At 36.6% G+C, this 23,602-nt stretch overlaps 1 protein-coding gene and 1 pseudogene across 4 annotated transcripts in view; one reads left to right on the forward strand and one right to left on the reverse strand.

Annotated features, from left to right (window-relative positions):
* Nucleotides 1-23,602, forward strand: part of FBXW11 (F-box and WD repeat domain containing 11) — a 122,007-nt gene that overhangs the window by 61,296 nt on the left and 37,109 nt on the right. For 2 of the 4 annotated variants that reach the window (XM_028102671.1, XM_028102670.1), the window contains 2 exons: nt 18,360-18,422; nt 21,575-21,800. In XM_028102671.1, the coding sequence (XP_027958472.1) occupies nt 18,372-18,422; nt 21,575-21,800 (277 nt within the window). In that variant the 5' untranslated portion in view covers nt 18,360-18,371. The remainder of the gene's footprint in view (nt 1-18,359; nt 18,423-21,574; nt 21,801-23,602) is intronic. The other 2 variants (XM_028102673.1, XM_028102672.1) reach the window with 1 other exon arrangement.
* On the reverse strand, nt 1,728-1,955 carry LOC148164385 (cytochrome c oxidase subunit 6C pseudogene; annotated as a pseudogene).

The raw sequence follows: 23,602 nt of genomic DNA on the forward strand, positions 1-23,602 counted from the left end.
AGGTTTGACAAATGAATATAGAAGAACATTCACAGCAATCATGTTTGTCTGTTTTTTTTCTTGCGTTGTGTTTGAGAGATTTTGGTATCAAGGTAATGCTGGCCTCAATATGAGTTGGGCATGTTTCTGCCTCATCTACTCTCTAGAAGTTTCTATAGAATTGATATTACTTCTTTCATAAGTACTAAATAAAATTCACCAGTGAAGCCAATTTCTTTAATAGATATGGGGTTTCTGAGGTTATCTATTTCTTGTTGGTATTCTTGTATCTTTTAAGGAATTTGTCCCTTTCATTTGAGTTGTGGAGTAAATCAGTGTAAATTTACAATATTTCCTTATTTCCTTTAATGTCTACAGGATCTGTATTTATGTTCCTGCTTTTGATATCTGAGACTGGAAATTTGTTTCTTACCTATTTTTTTCCTTATCAGTCTGGCTAGAGGTTTATCAATTTTATTAATTGTTTCAAAGATTTGGCTTTGGTTTCATGGATTTTTCATTATTGTCTTTCTCTTTTCTATTACATTAATTTCGGATCTCATCTTTATTACCTCCTTCCTGTTGCTTATTTTGGGTTTAATTTGCTAATTTCCTTGTTTTTTAAAATGGAAGCTTGGATTATTGCTTTGAAGATGCATTTAATGCTGTAAGTTTCTCTCTAATTACCACTTTAGTAATACCCCGTAGTATTTAATATGTTGAGTTTTCACTTTCATTCAGTTCACAATATTTTCTTTTTTTTTTTTTTAAGATTTTATTTATTCATTTATTTGACAGAGAGAGACACAGTGAGAGCAGGAACACAAGCAGGGGGAGTGGGAGAGGGAGAAGCAGGCTTCCCGCTGAGCAGGGAGCCTGATGTGAGGCTCCCTGATCCGAAAGCAGACGCTTAACAACTGAGCCACCCAGGTGTCCCAGTTCACACTATTTGCTAATTTTCCTTGTGATTTCTTTTTTGATCCACATGTTATTTAGTGATTCATTGTTTGATTTCCAAACTTTGGGGGATTTTCTATTAGATTAATTTTAGATAAATTCTGTCATCCTAGAGCATACTTTATATGATTTCAGTCCTTTAAAATTTATTGAAACCTGTTTTATGGCCCAGCGTAACATTTATCTTGGTGAATGTTTGTTGTGTACTTGGAAAGAATGTGTTCTCTTGTTGGGTAGAGTGTTCTATAAATGTCAATTAGGTTAAGTTGGCTGATAGTGTTATTCAAGTCCTCCATATCTTTACTCTTTTCTGTCTGCTTGTTCTATGTATAACTAAGAGAGGAGTGTTGAAGTGTCCAAATATAAATTTGGGTTTGTCTGTTTCTCCTTTGAGTTGTGTCTGTTTTTTTTTCCTTAGATGTATTTTGGAGCTCTGTTAGACAAGGGCAAATATATTTAGGATTGTTATTCTTTTGATAAATTGACCCCTTTATCATTATGAGATACCTTACTTGATCTCTGATAACATTCTTAGCTCTAAAATCTCCTTTGTCTACTATTAATACAGATTTTCTTTGATTTTTAGATTTCCTTTGATTAGTCATTTACAGTATATATTTTTTCCTGTCCTTTTACTTTTTTTTTTTTTACCGTCCAAAGTATTTGTCAGTTGTTTATTTATTAAGACAAACTATTCCATAACCCAATATTTGTGTTTCATAGTTCAGGAACACAGGTCAGTGACAAACTTCAATGGAACTCAACCCAAAGAAATTCTTTACATTCCAAAATCACTTTGCACTCTGAAAGATACCAGCCTTCTTCATCTCCTCGAAATCTTCCATGGAATCATAATTTCTGTAGAAATCTGCATATGCCTTCTTTCTTGGTGCAGCCACAGCAAACTTATAGAAAGCTGCAACCCCCAGGGATACAGCGAACGCTCTAACAATATGAAATCGCAGGCGCTTGGCCAGAAGGCCTCGCGTCTGAGGTTTCATCAAAGCCCTGGAGGTCATGGTGGTTATTCTCCTCAACACCAACCTCAAGTCTGACGTCCTTCCCAGCTGATACAGAGACGGACCTGTCCTTTTATTCTTAACCAGTGTGTCTTTGTGTTAAAAGTGGGTTTCTTTTAGGTAGCATATAGTTATCCAGTTTCACAGTTTCTCCTTTTTATTTTGGAGAATTTTGACTACCTATATTTAATTAATTACTAATATGTTTGGTTTTAAATATTCCATCTTACTGCTTTTTATTTGTCCCATCTGCTCTTTGTTTCCTTTTTACTCTTTTTCTACCTTTTTTGGGATTCATTGAGTTTTTCAGTGAATCCATTTTCATCTTTACTGTTGGCTTATTAGACTTCATTTGCTTAATTTATTTTTTCATGGTTTGTTGTAGGGTTTACAGTGTGTGTCTTGAACTTGTCATAGCCTGTCTTAAAATAATAAGATACTGCTTCATGTATATGGAAAGACAGACCTTAAATCTGTAGACTTGTGCTTCCCTCCTCCCATCCTTGGTGCTATTGTTGTCTCACATTTTATTTTTACAAAGGCTATGATACATTGTTACTGTTTTTGCTTTAATCACTCACATGTATGTGTGTATATAATATTACTTCAGAAGCTGTTTATTGGTTTTTAAAAAAATTTTATGTGATAAAATACATATAACATAAAATTTACCATATTAATCATTTTTGAGTATACAGTGCAGTAGTGTTAAGCATATTCACGTAGTTGTACAACCAGTCTTGAGGACTTTTTTGTATCCACTAAACAACTCCTCATTTCCCCTAGAGGGAGAAGGAACAACCATTCTACTTTCTGTTTCTATGAATTTGAATACTCAGAGACTTCACGTAAGTGGAATTGTAAAGTATTTGTCTTTTTGTGACTGACTTATTTCACTTAGAGTGATGTGCTCAAGGTTCATCTGTGTTTTAGCATGTACAAGAATTTCCTTCCTTTTTAGGACTGAATAATACGCCATTTCATGTTTATATCGTATTTAGCAGTTGTTCCTTCAGTGGACACTTGAGTTACTTTCACTTTTTGGCTATTGTGAATAATGCTGCCATATGAACATGAATGTACAAATATCTCCTTGATATTTTGAAATTCTTTTAATTCTTTTGGTAGTATACCCCAAAGTGGTCTTGCTTACTCATATGGTAATTCTATTTTTGATTTGTTGAAGAAGCACCATTTAGTTTTCCATAGCCACTACACCATTTTACATTCCCACTAGCAATGTACAAGGATTCCAATTTCTTTACATCCTTGTTATTTTTTCTTGTTAGGATAGTAGTCATTCTGATAGGTGTGAGGTGATATCTCATTGGTTTTGATTTTCATTTTCCTAATAATGAGTGATGCTGATGAGTATCTCATAGTCTTTTTGGCCATTAGTATATCTTCTTGGAGAAGTGTCTATTGAGGCCCTTTGCCCATTTTGAATCAGGTTGTTCATTCTTTTAAGTTTTAGGGATTTTTTTTAATACATTCTGGATTTTAATCCCTTATCGGTTATGTGATTTGCAAATATTTTCTCCCATTTCACAGGTTGCCTTTTCACCCTGTTGATTATACTTTTTGATGCACAGGAGTTTTTAAATTTGATGTAGTTTAATTTATCTATTTGTACTTTTGTTGCCTATGCTTTTGGGATCATATCTAAGAAATCACTGCCAACTGGAGGGTCACGAAGCTTTTCCTTTATGTTTTTTTTCTAAGAACTTCACAGTTCTAGCTCTTATGTTCAGGTCTTTGCTCCATTTTGAGTTGATTTTTATAATGTGTATGGTAAGGGTCCAACTTCATTCTTTTGCATGTGGATATCCATTTTTCCCAACACCATTTGTGGAGAAGATTGTCCTTTGAATGATTTTGGCACCCTTGTCAAAAATCATTTGACCATATATGTGAGGGTTTATTTCTGGGCTTCCTATTCCATTGGTCTGTCCATATGCCAGCACTACATTGTTTTGATTACTATAGCTGTGTAGGAAATGTTGAAATCAGGAAGGGTGAACCCTCCAATGTTGTTGTTTTTCAAAATTGTTTTTGCTATTTGGGGGCCCTTGAGATTTCACATGAATTTTAGGATGGGTTTTTTTTGTTGTTGTTTTTTTACAAAAAATGCTGTTGGGATTTTGATGGGGATTACCATGAATCTGTAGATTGGTCTGGGTAGTATTGACATATTAACAATAGGAGTCTTGCGGTCCATGAGCACAGGATAGCTTTCCATTTTATTTGTGGCTTGTTTAAAATTTCACTCAGCAGAATTTTATACTTCTCAGGTAGTCAGTCATATTTAAAAAATTATAACACGGGGAAAATTATTTTATATATACCCTAACTTTTACCATTTTTCTCTTCATTAATCTGCATTCCTTCATTAGATCTAAGTTTACTTCTGGTTTTATTTTTCTTTTGTCTGAGGAACTTTAACATTTCTTCTAGTAGAGGTCTGAGAACTTGCCAAATGCAGAGTCCTGGGAGCCAAGTGAATGAAGTATATCAAGAAGGAGGAAATGCTCAATCTTACTAATAGGTCCAGAAATGTGAGCAGTAAGAATTGGCTATTGGAGTTAATAACTTGTAATATGATGTCTGTTTTCATGAAAAGAAATGATTAGACAGGGAATGAAACTCCGTTCAGACATCCATTGACTAAATGCACATTCTCATGGATCCAGCAATTCTAGGAATTTGATCAGAAGAGGTAATGACTTAATGTAGGCATGAAGGTTTCTTTGCAGTGGTGTATAAAGTAATAAAAAGTTTAATGTCCATTACTTCCTGTGTTGAGTAAGTAAATAATGAGATGAAGCAAGCTGGTAAAACCATTAAAAATGAAAATGTGGGTCGTCAGTAACCTAACATATGCATGACACATGGAAAAAGCAGTGATTCAAGGGAATGTTTCAAACAATTTTTACACATGTAGTTTTCAGTCTCTGTACCAAAACGCAAATGTTGTTTGTCTTTGGGCAGTACTTTGGTTGATTTTTTATTTTTTAATATGACTTGGATATTTTCTTTTGTGAAGTGCCTATACAAATGTGTTACCCATTTTTTGGTTGGGTGTATGTGTGTGTGTTTTCCTTATTGATTTGAAGTGTTGTTTTTGTTTTTTTTTTTCTCCTTAATATTCCAGATGTATTATCAATCTCTCAGTCTGTGGATTGCCTTTTTTTTCTTTTAAATTTAATTCTTTAAAAAAATTGAGAGGTATTTTACATATCATTAAATGTAGCTATTTCAGTAGTATGTAGTTCAGTGTTGCACCATCAGCATAAATCAGTTTTAGAACATTTTAATCACCTTTTCAATCTCTTAATCTTTCAGTGAGCAGAAACTATTTTAATAGAATTCATCATATTTTTCTTTCTGGTTAGTAGTTACGTCCTGTTTAAGAAAGCTTGCCTATTCCAAGATTATGTTCTATGGTTTCTTCTAAAGGAGAAGAATTACTATTTTACCATTACATTCAGATCTGCAGTCTATCTAGAATGGATTTTTTCCCCGCTTGGTGAGAGAGAAGGGCCTTGGTTTTCATTCAGGTTGAGTCATAATGTGGGATCCGAGTTTGGATGCTATTTTGTTCTGTTGATCAGTTTGTCTACCTTTGTCTCTACATAGCACTATTCTAGTTACTATAGCTCTATAATAGATCTTGATATCTCATAGTGTAAATTCTCCAGCTTAGTCCTTCCGGGTTGCCTTGTTTTTTTACATTTCCATATGAATTTTAAAATTAGCTCAGTTTTTGGGAGGGGGGAAAATGCCTGCTGGCATTTTGACTGGCATTGTGTTGAATTCATCATCTCTTACTCTTTCACGTTTTTGGTGGGTTTAGTTTTCTTTAAACAGTATAATGTCTAATTGGTGCTCAATAAGTGGTAGCTACTCTTCTTACAAATGTAATTCATTGCTTTGTAATTTCTTCGGGTAGGTTTTATGTTTGAATCTTATATTAGTCTGCCAAGTTATATTTAAACACAATAATATAAGAAGTGATTGTGATGCAGTATGGTATTTCTCTAGCTTTGGCTGACATCACTGATAGATGCTTTTATTTTTTTTAAATGATTAATAATGGAAGCAAAAAAGTAAAAATGTTTTTCTGATTTATATCCCCCCCCCCCCACTGAGCAGTGATACGTTGTAGGTGCTTTGTACATGTTATTTCTCTGTTCCTACAACATAGACAGTGTTATCCCTGCACTATACAAGAGGAAACTGAATCCAAGAGAGAGAAGTCAAGTAACTTACAGGAAATCAAATAGTTTGTCATTGTCAGAGCGCGGGAGTTTGCAGTGGGGGCACTGGGTCTCTACAGACCTGCTCTTTACACTTCAGCTGACTGACTCCCTCTGTGGTGCCATGACTCCGTGTCTTTTGAGCATTCTTCTACTAACTTCTTTGAAAGCACCTTGTTTTTCTGGCTTCCTTTAGTGAATATGAAACATTTTACAAGTTTTACTTTTGTAGTTCCCTTCGAAGTGTTAATAAGCACCAGGAAGCATGGAAGTGCACATTTTGCCACTCCCCTGTTTGCTTTCTCAGGGAGACTCCAGCAGACTTTTATCCATCCTTCTGTTGGACCTTTTTAAACAGTCAAATAATTAATGATGTGTTCTTCTTTTATTTAGGTAAATGAATACTTGATAAAGATGACTGCTTTTCTGAAAATAGATTTTTGTTTCTTAACCACTTTTTTGAGGGCCAGAAATTGTGTTGCATGGTTTTTTCCCCCCCACATCTTGAATCCTTGCTCATTGTAGACAATTTGGAAAATATGGGAAAGGAGTAAGCAGAAACAAAATCCTATATTTGTCATTACGATTCATAGGAAGATTATAATAACTCTAGCTAAGATTCATGTCAACAAATATTTATTATGCTTCTGTACTTCAGTAGTGTGTGAGGAATTATCCTAAGTGGTTAAAAATACAGAATGAATAACACAGCCAAGCATTTCTGCCTTTCGGAGGTTAAATTTGACTAAGGGAGCCCTTATAAGTGCCAGGATTCTCTTAAATTTTCTCACTCCCTCATCAGGGAGGCCTGTTTCCACTTCAGTTTTCTGGATGAGGAAGCAGGCATAGAGAGGTCGAATGATATGCAGCAGGATCTGACTCCTGCCTTAACTTTCAGGAACTAGTTTCTGTTTCCTTAGCCTAGAGCATACGTATCTGGGGTCTTGGCATAGAGTTTTTACTTTTTAAGTTTAATTTTAAAATCACTGTTCCTTACTATTAAAAAGAGATGTGCCTTTTAAGCAAATAGAAAATAAAATATACAGAGATAATATTGTTAGCATTTTAACACACCTTTTCTAGATATTGTTCTGAATAAATACTTTAACAGATTAAATTTTATTCATAAAGATGGAATCATACAGACTTATTTTGAAACCCCCCTGTTTTTAAATTTAAAATATACTTTAGACCTTCTTTCATGTCATATTCTTCTAAGATAGTTTTCCCCTAACTTTAGACAGGTGAGTATAACCTTCACAGTTTTTGACATATTTGCATACCATTTTTCTTTTTATCTGCTGCACATGTTTAAAAAATCTGCTTTCTTTTAAAGATTTAGAAAAGGGGACTATATCACTGCATGACTAGAAAACAAAGGTACTTGCTGAGACTGTATGAAATTTTAGGCAGTTACTGTTTGTTAACAGTAAACTGAATAGGAGGCCAGCTCCTTTTGTTAAAAACAGACAATTGAAAGTATTAAAGAGATGTAAAAATATCTTTTGAAATAATTAGAAGAATCGGAAGAAAGCTGAAAAGGTGGTAACTTTTGCAACATGGGATTCATTGTACTTTAATAAGTTTTTTTTTTTTTTAAGATTTGTTTATTTGACAGAGAGAAAGATAGTGAGAGAGGGAACACAAGCAGGGGGAGTGGGAGAGGGAGAAAAGCAGGCTTCCCGCTCGATCCCAGGACCCTGGGATCATGACCTGAGCTGAAGGCAGACGCTTAAAGACCCAGGCGCCCCTGTACTTTAATACCTTAACCAGGGATTTGCAGTGTTTTTAAGTATTTTCACAGCAAGAAATAAAATTTATGTTTGGAACAACAACAAAAAAATTTACATTTAGATTTAGTACATGTGAGCATGTGTTTGTGTGTGTAATTTATATATATATATATATACACACATATATGTATTTATATGTTTTATATATGTATTTGTGTGTGTAGAATATAACATACACTCCTATAATCAACCCAATGTATACTGTCTTCCACTGTGAAATATAAGACAGCATGGGAGTGGGTGCCTGGGGCTCAGTCACTTGAGTGTCTAACTCTTGATTTTGGCTCAGGTCGTGATCTCGGGGTCATGAGATCCAATCCTGTGTCGGGCTCTGTGTTTGACTTGACTGCTTAACAGGGAGTCTGCTTGAGATTCTCTCCCTCTCTCTCTCTATCCCCCCACTCATGCTCGTGTTCTCTCTCAAATAAATAAATAAATAAATAAATAAATCTTTAGGGGGTAAAAAGAAATCTAAGACAGCATGGATTGTAAGATATGCCATTATTTTACGTAGCATTAAGAAAAAATCCCACCATTTTTGATTGTAAGATGGCCATTGATTATAAGAAATATCTCAATTTCAGAGATTAAAATGTAAAAAAAGTATGTTAGAATTGATGAAATAGAGGATGTGCACTGTGTTCTATTTCATCTTTTTTAAAAAAATGGTTATCCATGAAATTGGTATTATAAACCACAAAATTGATACTATAAACCACAATGGGTTGCAAACTACAATTTGAAAAACATAATGAATCCTGACTCCTCTACTTTCCATAAAGATTATTATAGATGAGTTTTAGATGTAAGTGTTAGAAGGTAAAGTAAAAATTTCTAGGCTACTACATGGGAGAATATGTTTATGACTTTAGGAGAGGAAATATTTCTTAAGCAGGACGTAGAACTCACAAATTATAATAAAGGAAACAATGGATAAATTATACTTCATTAAAATTGATTGCTTCTCTTTATCAAAAGACTCCATTAAAAGAATGAAAAGTTAAACCCCAGATTAAGAGAAGACCTTTGCAATAAACACGTTTGAAAAATGACTGTAGAATATGTAAAGAATTTCTAGATAGCAGTAAGAAAAGACTAATTAAAAAATAGTCAAAAGCTTTTTTAAGAAAACTTTTTTTTTTCTTTAAAAGATTTTATTTATTTATTGGGCAGAGAGAGAGACAGCGAGAGCAGGAACACAAGCAGGGGGAGTGGGAGAGGGAGAAGCAGGCTTCCCGCTGAGCAGGGAGCCCGATGTGGGACTCGATCCCAGGACCCTGGGATCATGACCTGAGCCGAAGGCAGACGCTTAACGACTGAGCCACCCAGGCGCCCTAAAAAAACTTTTATTTGCTTTTATTTTATACCATATTTATTCCTGGGCCATAAGTTTTTGTTTCTTCAGTTTATTTTGGGATATCTTTTTCTTCTGTGCAGCCTACCTCTTCTGACTTAGGAACAGTTTGCTGCTTTTCAGTAAAGATCATCTTAGTGTGGCAGGGGGGTTCCACGAGTGGATTAATCTGACCATGAGCTCTGTAAGTTCTGTGCCACAGCTTGGGGGCTTTGTGTACCTGGATGTGCTCAATGACCAGAGAACGTACATCTAAACCCTTTTAGCTCAGCATTACTCTCTGCATTTTTAAGCATGTGCGGTAAAAATTCAGTGCTCCTGGGCCACCAGCCCTATATCTGGCCCCACTGTTTGGCCTGGGCACACCTAACATTGGTAGCGATGGAGTGGCACACATTGTTTCTGTCAGGTTCATCCTTATGATACTTGGTGGCTTTTTGTGGATATGCATACCTTTGATGGCCTGGGCAGTTTCACAGGTCTTTTTTAAAGTGAACATGAAGATTTGAATCTCTTGATTTGCACCTCTTGATTTGCATGCTTTTGTGGGGTTTTCTGGGTCAAGTGAATAGTGAACCATTTTCAGAGATCAGGTTAGGCCACTTACGGAAAGAGCTGGTACAAAGCTTTAAAGTGTCACTTTACAAAAGAAGATACCCAAATGACTGATCAATTTGTGAAAAGGTGTTCAACATCATTAGTCATCAGGAAAATGGAGATTAAACCACAGAGAGATACTGCTATACATCCAAGAGAATGTTTAAAATTAAGCAATAACAGCAAACAGAAAACCAAACCAAGCAAAAAAATACACTCCATACCTGCTAAAGAACAACTAGAACTCACATACACTGCTGGTGGGAGTGATTATTAGATAGAATTACTTTGGAAAAGTTGGAAGTGTATATACTTTATGACCTGGCTATTCACCCCTGCTGTAGACCTGATAGAAATATATACCCATGTACACCAACAGACATGGCAGAATTATTTTAAATGCCAAAAGTGGAAGTGTTCATTAGCAGTAACATGAATAAATAACTTTTGAAATAATATGTAGCAGTTTTTGAAAAAGAATGAACTGCCACTGAATTTAAGAATCTCAAATCATAATTTAAGCAAAAGAAGCCAGACTCAAAGAGTATTTATGATATGAATCTGTTTATTTAAAGTTCAAAAATGAATCTATGACTCTATGGTGATTTTAAAAAATAGGGGTTACCTTTGGGCATTAATGACTGAGAGGTAATATGAAGGAAGTGATATGAGGGAAGTATTTGGGGCCCTGGTGATGTTCTTTATGTTGGTCTGAGTACTAGTTACATTTGAGAATTAAGCCCTTTACTATATTATACTTCAGTAGAAATGTTTTAAAAAGAACTAAAAATGTCTCTTATCATATTTTTAAATGACACTCTGTTGTTGAACATTTACATTGTTTTCTGTTTTTCCATGTTATAAATTGTTGCAGCTACTATTTTATATAGGTCTGCAATTCCTTAGGATAAATTGCTATAAGTTAAATTATGTCCAGTGTTATGTAGTACTTTTTGAAGTTATATATTGATAAATATTCTCTGAAAAGTAACGATTTATAATCTTACCAGAGAGCCCAATTCCTCCTATACAGTATATAGAAATAAAAGTCGCTCATTTTTGGTAGGTGAAAAATTGCATCCCTTGTATGTGTTCATTTTTAATGGCCATTTTAATTTCTTGTTTAGAAATATCTGTACTTACTTTTTGCTTATTTGCCTATTAAGAAATTAGTTTTGGTTTCCTGATTTATTAGAAATCTTTATATAGGGACTCCTGGGTGGCTCAGTTGGTTAAGCGTCTGCCTTCGGCCTAGGTCATGATCCCAAAGTCTTGGGATCAAGTCCCGCATCCTCCCTCTGCCTCTGCTGCTCCCCCTGCTCGTGCTCTCTGTGTGTCAAATAAATGAATAAAATCTTAAAAAAAAAGAGAAATCTTTATATAGTAATTTATCATACATTATAATATTCCCCCAGTGTATTTGTTTCCTGTATTGATTGTGAACATTCATGAGTTTGAATTTTTTAATCTAATCAAATCTACATTTATTTCTATCTTTGGTATCATGTTTAGACAGCCTTTCCCCTGTTCCATAAATTTTTAAAAACTCCTGTGTGCTTGCTTTTAGTAGTTTTATGGTTACAGTTTTTCACACTTGATTCTTTTTATCCATAGTATATATTGGAATGTAATATGAGGTAGCATTTTAGTTTTTATTTTAAATACTTTTTTTTTTTAATTATCCCTTTCTCACCAATTCAAAGCTCTAACTTTATCGTATACAAATTTGTAAGTATAAGTGAATCTGTTTCTGGACTTCCTATTTTGTTTCATTGATCTTGGCTTTGCCAATTAAAGCACTACACTGCTTTAATTATTGTAGCTTAAAAATATTTTTAGTATCTAATATAAGCATTCTCCTCTTTTAAAAAATAATTGGTGGTGAAGAAAGGAAGAAAAATTTTACCCTGTATTCATTTTTCCAGGTACTTTAGTATGATACTGTACCTAGTTAGACATTTGAATGGAACTGCAGGTTAGATAAACTGAAACAAAACTTTCTGCATTATAGAAATCATGTAGTGGTGATTTCAGACTCCCAGTGAATTTACATTTTTAATTAATTTTTATTTTAATTGTGGAAAGAAAACAACTGGTTTGTTCCTATGTTTTGATATTTGTGTGGAGGGGCAAGAAGGTTTTTGATTGAGCTGTGTTTAATGGTGGCTGGAGTTGTTTTTAAAAAGTCCCGTATGCATAGATGTAATTGTGGCTCTCTTCCTTCTGAGTTGTAAGATTAGTATGAGAGAAGGGACTGCTTTTTTGGACAAGCTTGTCTAGTCTTTTTCCAAATGAATGTTTCTGCCTCTTTGGTGATCTCATTTCCCAGCAATGTGTTGGTAAGATTTAGGTTTAAGGGGGAAGCATTTTAGGCTACATTAGGGGCCTGGGTGGAATTAACAGTAACAACACAAAGGTGTTTGGTTTGTTTGTGCCAGTCATTGTTCTGTTTATCTTTGGAATTTATGGTACATAGTGACTGGTAGACTAGATTTCGATATTTCTGCTTGGCCTGATCTTAAATATACAATAATCTTTTCCTGATTTCTAACTGTATTTCACATTTCATCTGTGGCCTGGGATGCTCTATCAGGTTTTTGTTTTGTTTTGTTTTGTTTTTTTAATGTTCCATGGAAAGTCAAGTCTTTTGTTTTTTTATTTGGTCTCCTTGATATGTCAAAGACAAAAAGGTGTTTTAAAATTAAAAATAAAAAAGTAAAACTTTTTTCCTTGATGTATTTTGTGGATTTTATTCAGTATGTAAGAGTTCACATTAACCTCTTCATAAATTATGGCTTTTAGAGATTTTAAAAACTCCTTGTCACTCAGTGATCTGACTTGAATATTGTTCTCCTTGTGCAATAAAGACTTTTGCTTTCCTTTAATTTGAATTTTCCTGTTCTGTTTTTGCTCATTCCTTTTATTATTTATCCTTTGTGATTTTTGTTATGCTTACCATTGTGGGCAGGGGAATGCCCAGATTCAGTTTCATTTTATTAAAATTTGCTGGTTGCAGCCCATTAAATTAATATCATAGGCTACAACCAGCAGTTGGAAAACACCTGAGATGTGTTTTTCTGTATGGAAAGTACATTGATTTCTGAGTAGAACAGACCTAGATCTGAGTCCTGCATCTCTCATTTACTAACTGTGTGACTCTTAATCACTTACTTCTCTGTTCCTCAGTTTTTTTCTGTAAAATTGCAGTATATACATTCATATTTTTTTCTGAAAATTAAAAAGACGATGAATGAAACAAGCCTAGGTTAGAGACCCAATAAAGTTAGCTAGGAGCATTTTACATTATATACCTGTCATTCTTAATGCCTTAAATCCCCAAATTTTAAAACACTAGAGAAAATGGCAGAATGTTCACATGTTTTCCAGATCCTTTGTAGGGTTTTTTTTTTTTTTTTTTTGCTTCCTCTCAAGAGTAAAGATTATTTTTGTATGAAAATCTTACATTTTTTTTAAAGATTTTATTTATTTATTTGATCGAGCGAGAGAGCACAAGCAGAGTGAACAGTAGAGGGAGAGGGAGAAGCAGGCTCCCCGCGGAGCAGGGAGCCCGATGCGGGGCTCGATCCCAGAACCCCGGGATCATGACCTGAGCCGAAGGCAGACGCTTAACCATCTGAGCCACCCAGGCGCCCCAAAGATCTTGCATTGTTATAAGCATTTCTCATCATGAAACTCATAATGCAGAGTTTGCAGCTTTTTTAAAGTAGGAGATTTATTCCTCTTATATAACTCTTGAAGTAGAGAATTTTCCAAGTGAAATATATTCTGTTGGTGGCACCTACTGGCAAAGATAAATCACTGCTTAGAGCTTACTGTACCTATACACAAACTCACCTCATGCAGTAAGTAGTCTGGGAAAGATGATGGGGAATAGGAGAGGAATATATTGTGTTTACCAAAGTGGTCATTTCCTTTGTCTCCCAGAAGCATTGGTCCAGTGAAGTGGGAGGAGGAAGGACTTAGGCTATGCATTGCCTGTGGATTGCCTCAGTCTGGTGTTTGCCAATATGTGCTGAGCTATTGTTAAAATTAGGTATTATAAAAGGGAGGTGTCCGTGTCCAGCAAACTTGGGAAAGCTAGGTTAAACTATCTTAACCAGCTGTTAATTATGAGACATTTCTGAGCCTTCAATATCTTAACGAAGTGTGTTTTAACCTCGGGGTTAGGGAGGGAGAGTGCCAAGTGCTTTTGTAGCATATGGCATTTGTCAAACTTTATTAGACCCTGGGGCCCTTTTTTGTCTGAGCATCGAGATACTACCTGGAAGTGACCACTTTAGTAAACACAATATATTCCTCTCCTTTTCGCCATCATCTTTCCCAGTCTACTTACTGTATGAGGTGAGTCTTTGTGTGGGTACAGTCAGCTCTCAGCAGTGATACTCGTGGGAAATGATTCTCTGAACAGTATAGCTTGAGAGCAGCGTTTTCCCTCTGGCATCTTCTCTTGAAGGCTTTATAAGAGAAGGAACAGGCATTGGATTCTTGTAGTATTTGGTAGTTCTGAAATACCACATACTGGGATGTAGTCTATTGTGACGGGATCAGTACCGTTTCCTTCCTTAGGATGGTGCTACTACATAGACCACATCATTTGGCCATTGCAGTCTTTTTAATGCAGAGACATAGGCGTGTATATACACTAACTTTTGTGCGTGACTTAAAGGTATTTGTAGTCCTTACCACACCCCCAAGCCCTCTCTAGCAAAGAACTCCTGATTCAGATTCTCCCCAGTATGAATTTGATGGCAAGTGGATCTTACACCAGAACTTAGATACCTACATATTCCATGAATTACTTGGTGATGGTGATATCAGACTCCATTTGAAGAAATCATGGCTGTCACAGGGGCCAAAGGAAAGATGCCTGAAGAGAAAGAAAGGCCAGGTCTTAGATGGCAATTCAGTAAGTACAGCTTCCCAAACAGGCCACACCCTTAGAGCAGTGGCTCTCAAGTATTGCTGCTGGTACCTACCCCCTTGCTTCTGGCATCCAGCACACAGAGGCCAGGGATGCTGTGAACCGTCCTGTAGGGCACATGACAGCTCCCCCAAAAGACAGAATTCTCTGACCCCAAAATGTCAATGGTCCTCAAGTTGATAAGCCTTCAAGTCTAGCTGCTGCTTCCTGGATTGTGTGTTTCATTGGAAGTAGGATCAGAATAGGAAGGTCTGCATTTTTATTTACATGTAATGCTGCTTGGTAGATGTAGGAAGAAAGTGATGGTGATGAGAAGGGTAGGAAGTGCATAAGTCAGGTTTGTATTTCAAAGAACTTTCCTTTCCCAGAAGTATTGAAGACTTAATGAGGGTTTCGACTTTTAGATTGGCTTAACTCAGTTTCATCTGAGAGTGTGGATATAGGAAAACACCTTTCTTTTCTTCTGGCAGACTCACTGTTCTTTCTTACCTCACCCTTGAGCCTGTGACCTTGTGTCTATTTTAGTATTTAAGGAGTAAAAGTCAAAGTGATTACGAAAAAATTTTGGCTCTTATAAGAGAATTTTCTGTTCATGCCGTCCCTCCTTTCCGCACAGTCCCATGTTGTAGGCTGACAAAGATGGGCAGTAGGAGGCGAGTATGTTATACTTAGCAAAAGTGGGTATTTCCTTGCTCTCTCAGAAATATTTGCCCAGTACAGTGGGAGGAGGAAGGGATTATACCATGCTAGTGTCCTAGTCCGGTGTCTGCCAGTATGTGCTGGAACTATCACTAAGAGATATAAAAGGGGGATGTCCACGTCCAACAAACTTGGGAAAACTGGATTAAACTAATTTAACATGATTTAATTATAGGACATTTCAGAGCCTTTAGTATCTTACTGAGATATTTTGTGACTGTGTGTGTGTGTGTGTGTGTGTGAAGAGAGAGAGAGGGAGACGGAAAAAAGGGGGTGAGGTTGGGAGGAGAGAGCATGCACAGGAGCATACAGCATTTGTCAAACTTAATTAGACCCTGGGACCCTTTTCACTCTGAGCATCTCTTGTGTCACCTGGAATACTCCTTGGAAATGATCCTCTGATCAGTGTAGCTTGAGAGCAGCATTTTCCCTTTGGCATCTTCTCCTGAGGGCTTTATAAGAGAAGTTGAAAAGATATGTATGATGGGGAAGCTATTCTAGCCACCCCAGGGCTTTATTAAATATAATTTTATTAAATTGTATATCTTTATTCACTTTTATCAGGCCTTAAGAGAATAGTTGCTATTTTTATCAGAGGGGTTGTTTCTTTCTCAGCTATGTAAATAAACACCATTTCTCTGTTTTGGAATGAATGAAAGGAAGAATTAAACTGTAAAGAAGGTTGCTTCTTGTGTAGTCTGTGGGGACTTCTGACTTTTATTTCCTCCCCGAGTGAGGAAGGTATTTAGGTAGCTTAGGTCAGAATAGCTCTGGTGGGTTCAGACTCCTCCTGTATAACACAAGTTTTTAGTTTAAAACACTACATTTATGCATCCCTCATACATTTCCTGGGGTGCCTGAAAATGGGGGCAGGGACCTCCCATCTTTCCTCTACTCTGTATACTTAACTTTTCATGTTTCCAGCCATGCTTTCTTCTTCTCACTCTCTTAGAACCGAGGACATTGTAACCTTGCAAAGATGGCTTTGTAACTACCAGTCAGACCCAGAAGATGATGTACTTAGTCACTGTTGCCCCTTTATTCACTCCCGTGCCAGCTTTATTAATCCCAAGTCCTTCTAGATAGCAGTAAAAGGAAAATTACATGGAGAAATACTACTTTTGTTTTTCTATACTCCATCTTCTTCTTCCCATTCAGGATCATTAATCTGTCTTCACTCTAGACCTGTTTTGGCCCCTTGGACACATTGCCTTCCTCTCTAGCTCTTGGCTTTCTCATACAGGAAGCCTGGCCCTTCTGCCCCTCTCCCCCATTGCAGACCTTGGTGCTGTGGGGCTTACAAAATTTTAGTGAGGGAGCCAGTGGATTTTCTCTGTACGCGGCCATCTGGAGCTATTCTCTCAAAGTCTGAGGTTAGAAAAGTATGAGAAGTTAGCACTTGGGGAAAGTAGCATCTTCAAAGCAGGACATAAACAGATTTCTTTGAATACCAGTTACACATCAAGCACTGTGCTGGGGAGTCTCAGTCCCCACAACACTTTTATATGGTTTGTATTTGTCCATGGGAAAAACAGCTTGTCAAGATCATGCGCGCACACGCACACACACACACACACACACACACTGATGAGTGACCAGATTGGCATTCCAACGTCTCTCTGGTTTCAAGGCCTTTGACTCTTGTACTACATCATACTGTATCCCTCATCAGAGCCAGCAATGTGACCTACAGTGTACTAGTGTTCAGTGGTGTTTCTTCTGTCATTACCCACATTGGGTTTTTCAAACAAATTGTTTGAGAATACAGTATGGGTTTTAAGACTTGAAGAAAATAAAGGAAAAATAGGGAAATTTTGAGATAGGCTTATCCCCAAAGGCAATAAACAGAATCTTGTAAACATTGATAACTTAAACAGATCTGTAGGATCCTTTTGAATACTGCTGCGGAATGTTATAAATTTTATACCCTAATGTTAGAATTTTAGGTTTGGGAAGGAATCTTAGAGGGACTTAAATTGTTATTCCTTTCAGAGCACAACTCTCCCACTTTCCCTTCTCATTAAGTTTCCATTTAGCCATTAGGTAGGAGCTTCAAAAGGGAAAATCCAATCATGTATAATCTCCAGTTAATGGGCATCTATTGAGCGACTAGGTCACCAGAAAGATTACACAGTGCCTCTTTGTGCAGTAAACACAAAAATCAAAAGCTAATGCATTCCCAAGGCAAGCCAGATTGTTACTGGCTACCAGCATCCTCCTTTTCAGGGAAGAAGTTGGGGTACCCACCATGCTTGCTAAGGGAGATTGTGGAGCCCGTCCAGAAAAACAAAGTTATCAAGGGAGGAAAGAGAAAAGCAGAGAGGCTTCCAGAGCTTTGTCAGTCCTACTTGCTGATGATGGTTGGGATGGATTCCTGAATAGCAGACATTCTAGTAAATGCTTTGAGCAATCATCGAGAACTTAGTGGGTCTCTCGGACTTCTTGCCACAAGTGAAAGAGTTAACAGTGACGACTGAGGTAGAGCCTCAGTCCCAGTCCCATAATATAGCTGTTTTCTAAGCATGCCCAACCTTAGAAGTAAAGACTTTATGCTTACTTTTGTCCAGCCACTAACTGTATTGATTTATGAAAGAGGAGCACAACCCTCTTGACCCAAAATGGCACGTGTTAGTCACAAGCCAAATAGTTCTTGGGTTTGTGTCGATACATTCTAATTTGGGTTTCAAAATTATATTTTGGTGTAGTTATTTAGGGATTTGTAAAACTCGTCATAATTCAAATAACCTGTTTTTCCCCCCTTAGAACACTTCAGTTATGGAGGATCAAAATGAAGATGAGTCCCCAAAGAAAAATACTCTTTGGCAGGTAGGAATGACGCCGCACAGATAAGATAGCAGTTGACTTACTATAGATGAGATGCTCCCTCAGGTCGTGTCCTCCGTAAAAACAAGAGCTAAGCATTTTCCTTTGTGCATTTTTGCTAGTTTCAGAATTCACCCTAATTTATCTTCTGTTCCTTAGGGAAGTGTCATTATGAATAGTAAAGAATTTTGGGGTTACTACAGAGATTCTGAAGTGTCTGTAGGCTGAAATACTCAGTATATTGGCACAGGCTAAGCCGAAGGTGGTGTCCTTTGTCACCAGAATAGTACCATGCCATACCAGTGTGTGCACTGGTGACTTAGTCTCGCTACCCTCACCCTTCTCCCCCATTTCTTGTTAGTTTGCTCTTTCCCTTTAAACTCTGTTTTCTTCTCCTCTGGCTCTGTTTTAGTCTGCCCGGTTCCCTCCCAGTCCCCCAGGGTTTTTCTGTTTTGTTTTTTGTTTGTTTGGTTTTTTTTGCCAGTGGGGGCGTGTGGATGGTGGTATGTAAAGTTTCATGATTTGATCCTTTCATCAACCATTATGGTACAAATAACTTTTCCCTTCATAAAGACACTATTAAAAGCAAAACAGATTTTAAATAGGAAGAGAATAATGTGAAAATATTCTCTGGGTTCATTTTATTTGAAATAAAAGGAGTAGATTGGTTAGTAAGAATAAAGTATGCCCAACAAATTTAAGGTGGAAATGAAACAAAGCAAAACAATGCCAGGAAGATGCTTCTGGTCCCAGCAGGTGGTTAGAAGTAGAAATGGAAAATGTGCTGTAGAATTGTGCATTTGCCACTATATGGGGAACTGTGTGCAGACTGACTTCTGTTCCTCCTTCACATTTGGTATTTTCCAATAGGAGTCTCTTCATTTACTATTGATTTTTCAGTTCACAGTGGCTCCTAACACTTTGGCTTTCCGTTTTTCTTTCGTAAGTTCTGTCTTTCAGTCAACTAGTTATTGGTATGCCAGTGCTGCAGGGAAGCTGGGTGGTTAGGAACCCTTCTGTTGTAGATGAAATAATAACCCTTTTGCTTATCAAATGAGGTAATGGATATGAAAGTATTTTGTAAATTATAAAGCAGTACACAAATGCAAGTTGTTACCATCATATTTAACCTGTTACGAAAGAAATTATTTTGACAAGTTACAATGAACAAAATCTAGAAAGAAAAGAGGAAGGAAAACATACAGCTCTTTTTCTCACGATTAGGCACTTGTAGCATTTTTGTACGTATCCTTTACTCTGTCTTGTGTGTTCCCCTTCACACAAATAACTGTAATTATAATCCTGTATAAAATTGTGCATCTTGCCTTTTGTTCCTTAACATGGTTTCATAAACATGTTCTCTTGTTATTAAAATCTTACTTTATAAACCTAATTTTAATGGCTCCATTATAGTACCCTATGTAGATGCATTATTATTTGCTTTAGCCACTTGCCTATAGTTGGGCAGTTATTTCTAATTTTTCTGTTATAACATTATGGTGAACACCCTTATACTTAAAAGTAGCAAAGATGCTCCTTATGCCAGCAGATACTCATCACAGTGAAGAATTTTCATTTTTTTCTGACTGTTTTGAATGTTGATTTTTAAGGTCTGTTAGATAGAGGTCTTAACTACAAGCAGCATCAAAAATTTCTGTTCAATGCTGCCCTCTGGTGGTACCCAGTGTCAGTGAGCTCTCCTTCACCCAAGTGACAAGGGAGAAAAAGTGGTACTCCATGTCATTGAGCTCTTCCTCACCCAAATGACAAGGGAAAAAACATTCCTAGAGAAGGAGGTGGTAAGATAAATGGGGTGGGAGCCGAAAGCCTTCTGACTATACCTCTAAATGTGGACATAAAACTTGCTTCAGGCAGGTATGATATCTAAGATTTTAATAAGGAAAGCCAGACTTCTATGGATATTTATGGGATGGATTGAGTCCATTCTAATTTAGGGAACATAGTGATAACAAAGCTGTTGGTTCTTTCTGTGTGAAACTTCTGAGATAAGCTCCTAATGGAATTAATGCATGTTTGTAATATAACTCTTCAGTTATCAAAATTCTCTTCTATGCTAGTCTTTTTGGTATTACACATGAAGGGGCTATCAAAGGAGTGATGGGCAGATAGCTTGGCAAATGTTTGATAAAAACATAGAGGTAATTTTGTTTTTAAACAGGGATGTTATTGAGCCTTATAGCATCAGTGGCAGTTGTGGCTTCAGTCTAGGGATTCCTGGTTTTTGGTTTTGTTTTTTTTTTCCTGATGCTGTTGTCAGCTGCAGTGTATGTAGTTTTCATTTGTAGAACAGTGTACTGGTTTTGTGCAAGGACCATGTAGATTTGATGAGAAATGCACAGTTAGTATAGGAGTCTGTGGGATATCATAGGCCAACTCTATAGGATAAGGATCATTTCAGGAATATGTGGTTTACCTTGGGTGACTTTTGGAGTAGGTGATCAAACAAAGGGAGTGAAAGTCTAAACTTTTTTTGACAGCAGTTTAGTAACCCTGGATACATTTTGGAGATGGATTCAGTTTTTAGATTGAATTGCCTTCAGGTTTCTTCATTAAATAGACCAGTGGTTTTCAAAGTGTGTTCTGCGGACCAGCAGGGGCAGTACCACCTGGGAACTTGTTAGCAATGCAGATTCTCAGGCTGCATTCCAGACCAATAGAATCAGGGCATCTGTGGTGGAGCCGGGCAATCTGTGAGTTAGGAAGCCCTCTTGTTACTCTGATGCACATAGGTGTGAGAACCATTGGCATAGATGAATATAGCATTGACTTTGGTCTTTGGGGAAGTAAAACAATCGTTGCTACTTGGCCAAGTTGAGCAAGTTCTCTAAGATGGTTATTTAATAGCCACATGGTTTTAGAATAAGCTTTGGAGAATGATGACTTGAGACACCATTTAGCTTCATAAATAGCTGTAAATTTGACATTTACTTTAGAGACTAATTTGAGAACACAGGCCCTGAAGACATTTTAAATTACTTCATGAATGAATTAATGAAGGAATGAGTTTGACTTTAAGGTGTAACTGGCATTTTAAGATTAAATGCACAGGGTGAAAAAATGTTTCCAATGAAATACTAATTAGATTTCTTTTCCTTATCAAACCAATTAATTTTTTCTTTATTTTTCTAAAATAGATAAGTAATGGAACATCATCTGTGATCGTCTCCAGAAAGAGGCCATCAGAAGGAAACTATCAAAAAGAAAAAGACTTGTGTATTAAATATTTTGACCAGTGGTCTGAATCAGATCAAGTGGAATTTGTGGAACACCTTATTTCACGAATGTGTCATTATCAGCATGGACATATTAACTCTTACCTGAAGCCCATGTTGCAGCGGGACTTTATTACTGCTTTACCAGGTAACTGTACTTGTCTTTTAAAAAGCTGAGCAGTGGAAGAATGTCCAGCCCAAGGGCCTAGGTGGAGCTGAGTAGATATTTGTGAAATGCATGAGTGAGTACAGTGTGACTACAGTGTGAGTTTCTTTGGAACCATATTGTATTTTAATATATGGCACTTGAAAAGGAGTTATAATGTAGCATCTGTATAGGAAATGTAGGCCATTTCTGCGATTAATGGTGTTGGTCTTTGGTCATATTATTGTTTCACTTAATTTAAGGAGTTAATGCTATGCTGATAGTTTTGATGTAGTCTATATATAATCTGTATTTTGCCTTTATAAGTAATTTTTAAAAATATGAGACAATTTTTCCTACAGTGTTTGTGTTTAAGAAGTGTCCCAAAGTTTAGGATGTTCCTTTGTACCTGAAGTGACATTTAGGATAGGGGATGGCAAAAATATATTGGAAAAACTGATGGCATGTCTTTAGTACATTTTTTGAAACTTATTTCTGCATCTTCTCCCTCATTCTCTCTCTCTCTCTCTCTCCCTCTCTCTTTCCCTGTCTCCCTCACACCCACATACTCCTCTGGTTAAGTTTACTTTGATTAAAAAAAAAAAAAAGACTATTTTTTGGAATAATTTTAGGTTTATAGTAAAATAGACTATATAGAGAATTCCCATATTTTCCATATCTTCACCCCACTCCCCATCACCATCCCATCCAGAGTGGCTCATTTGTTATATAACACATAGGCCTACCTTGATACATCATTGTCACCCAAAGTCCATACTTTACATTAGGGTTCACTCTTGGTGTTGTACATTCTATGGGTTTTGGCAAATATATAATGACATGTATGTATCATTATAGTATCCTATAGAACGGTTTCACTGCTCTAAAAATCCTCTGTGCTCTCCCTATTGTATCCCTCTTTGACTTTTGATCACTCATTAATTCTCTCTTTTCTCTCTCTTTATCACTCCTCCTCTTGTTCTTTTAATTTTAAATATAAATTTGACTAGTAAGATAGATTTCACTTCTGAAGAGAATGGTAGCCAGAATGTTTTCATCTAATATGGTCAGTGTAGTCTAGAGGTTACAACTGCCATGCCAGGGTAGACCTACAAATGGCCAGGGATAAAACAGTGCCATTGCCACCAGCCCTAACCTATCAGAGCTTCTGGACAGCTCTTCAAAGAGTAGCTCCTCTCTTAGCCTGTCTGTGATTTACAGTGCATCAGGACTCCATATTCTAAGGATTTCCACAGCAGATAGGACCAGGGCTCGGGTCTCAGGGCAGCTTCGAATTTCTACTCTTTCTTCCAAAATGTGTTCATACAATGGGGAGTGTTTAAGGATATTTGAGAGTTAGCTTAGAAAATTTTGACTCTCCTATTGTTTTTATGCTAAAATGTAGTATTGTTTGCCCCATTTCATTCATTAGTATTTCTAGAAAAGAAAATAAGAACCCTCTCTTTCTAGAATTGTGTAGTATTTAATTGCTAAGAGGGATCTTAGCCATCCTTAATCCTCTTTTTCATTGTATAGACTGGGAAGCCAGTGATCAGAGAAATTGCATGAAATGACAAAGATCATACATCTTGGTTATTGTGTTGATTATGTGGGTGATGGTGGGGGCTGCTTCAAAAGTTAGTGCAAAGGCTGAAATCATTACAGTTAGGATTACTCTGGAAAATTCCTTAAATTGGCCCTAAGTATAGAATACATGTTTACAACCCAGTTCAGTAATAATTACTTTTACTTATGAGAGAGAAACAGATACGGTTTTAATTGTATGAGAGGGAGGGAGGGCGAAG

This window comes from Eumetopias jubatus, unplaced genomic scaffold, assembly GCF_037043125.1.
Source record: "Eumetopias jubatus isolate StellerSeaLion01/CBP00866 unplaced genomic scaffold, mEumJub1_p1.0 scaffold_5, whole genome shotgun sequence".
Classification (NCBI taxonomy): Eukaryota; Metazoa; Chordata; class Mammalia; order Carnivora; family Otariidae; genus Eumetopias; species Eumetopias jubatus.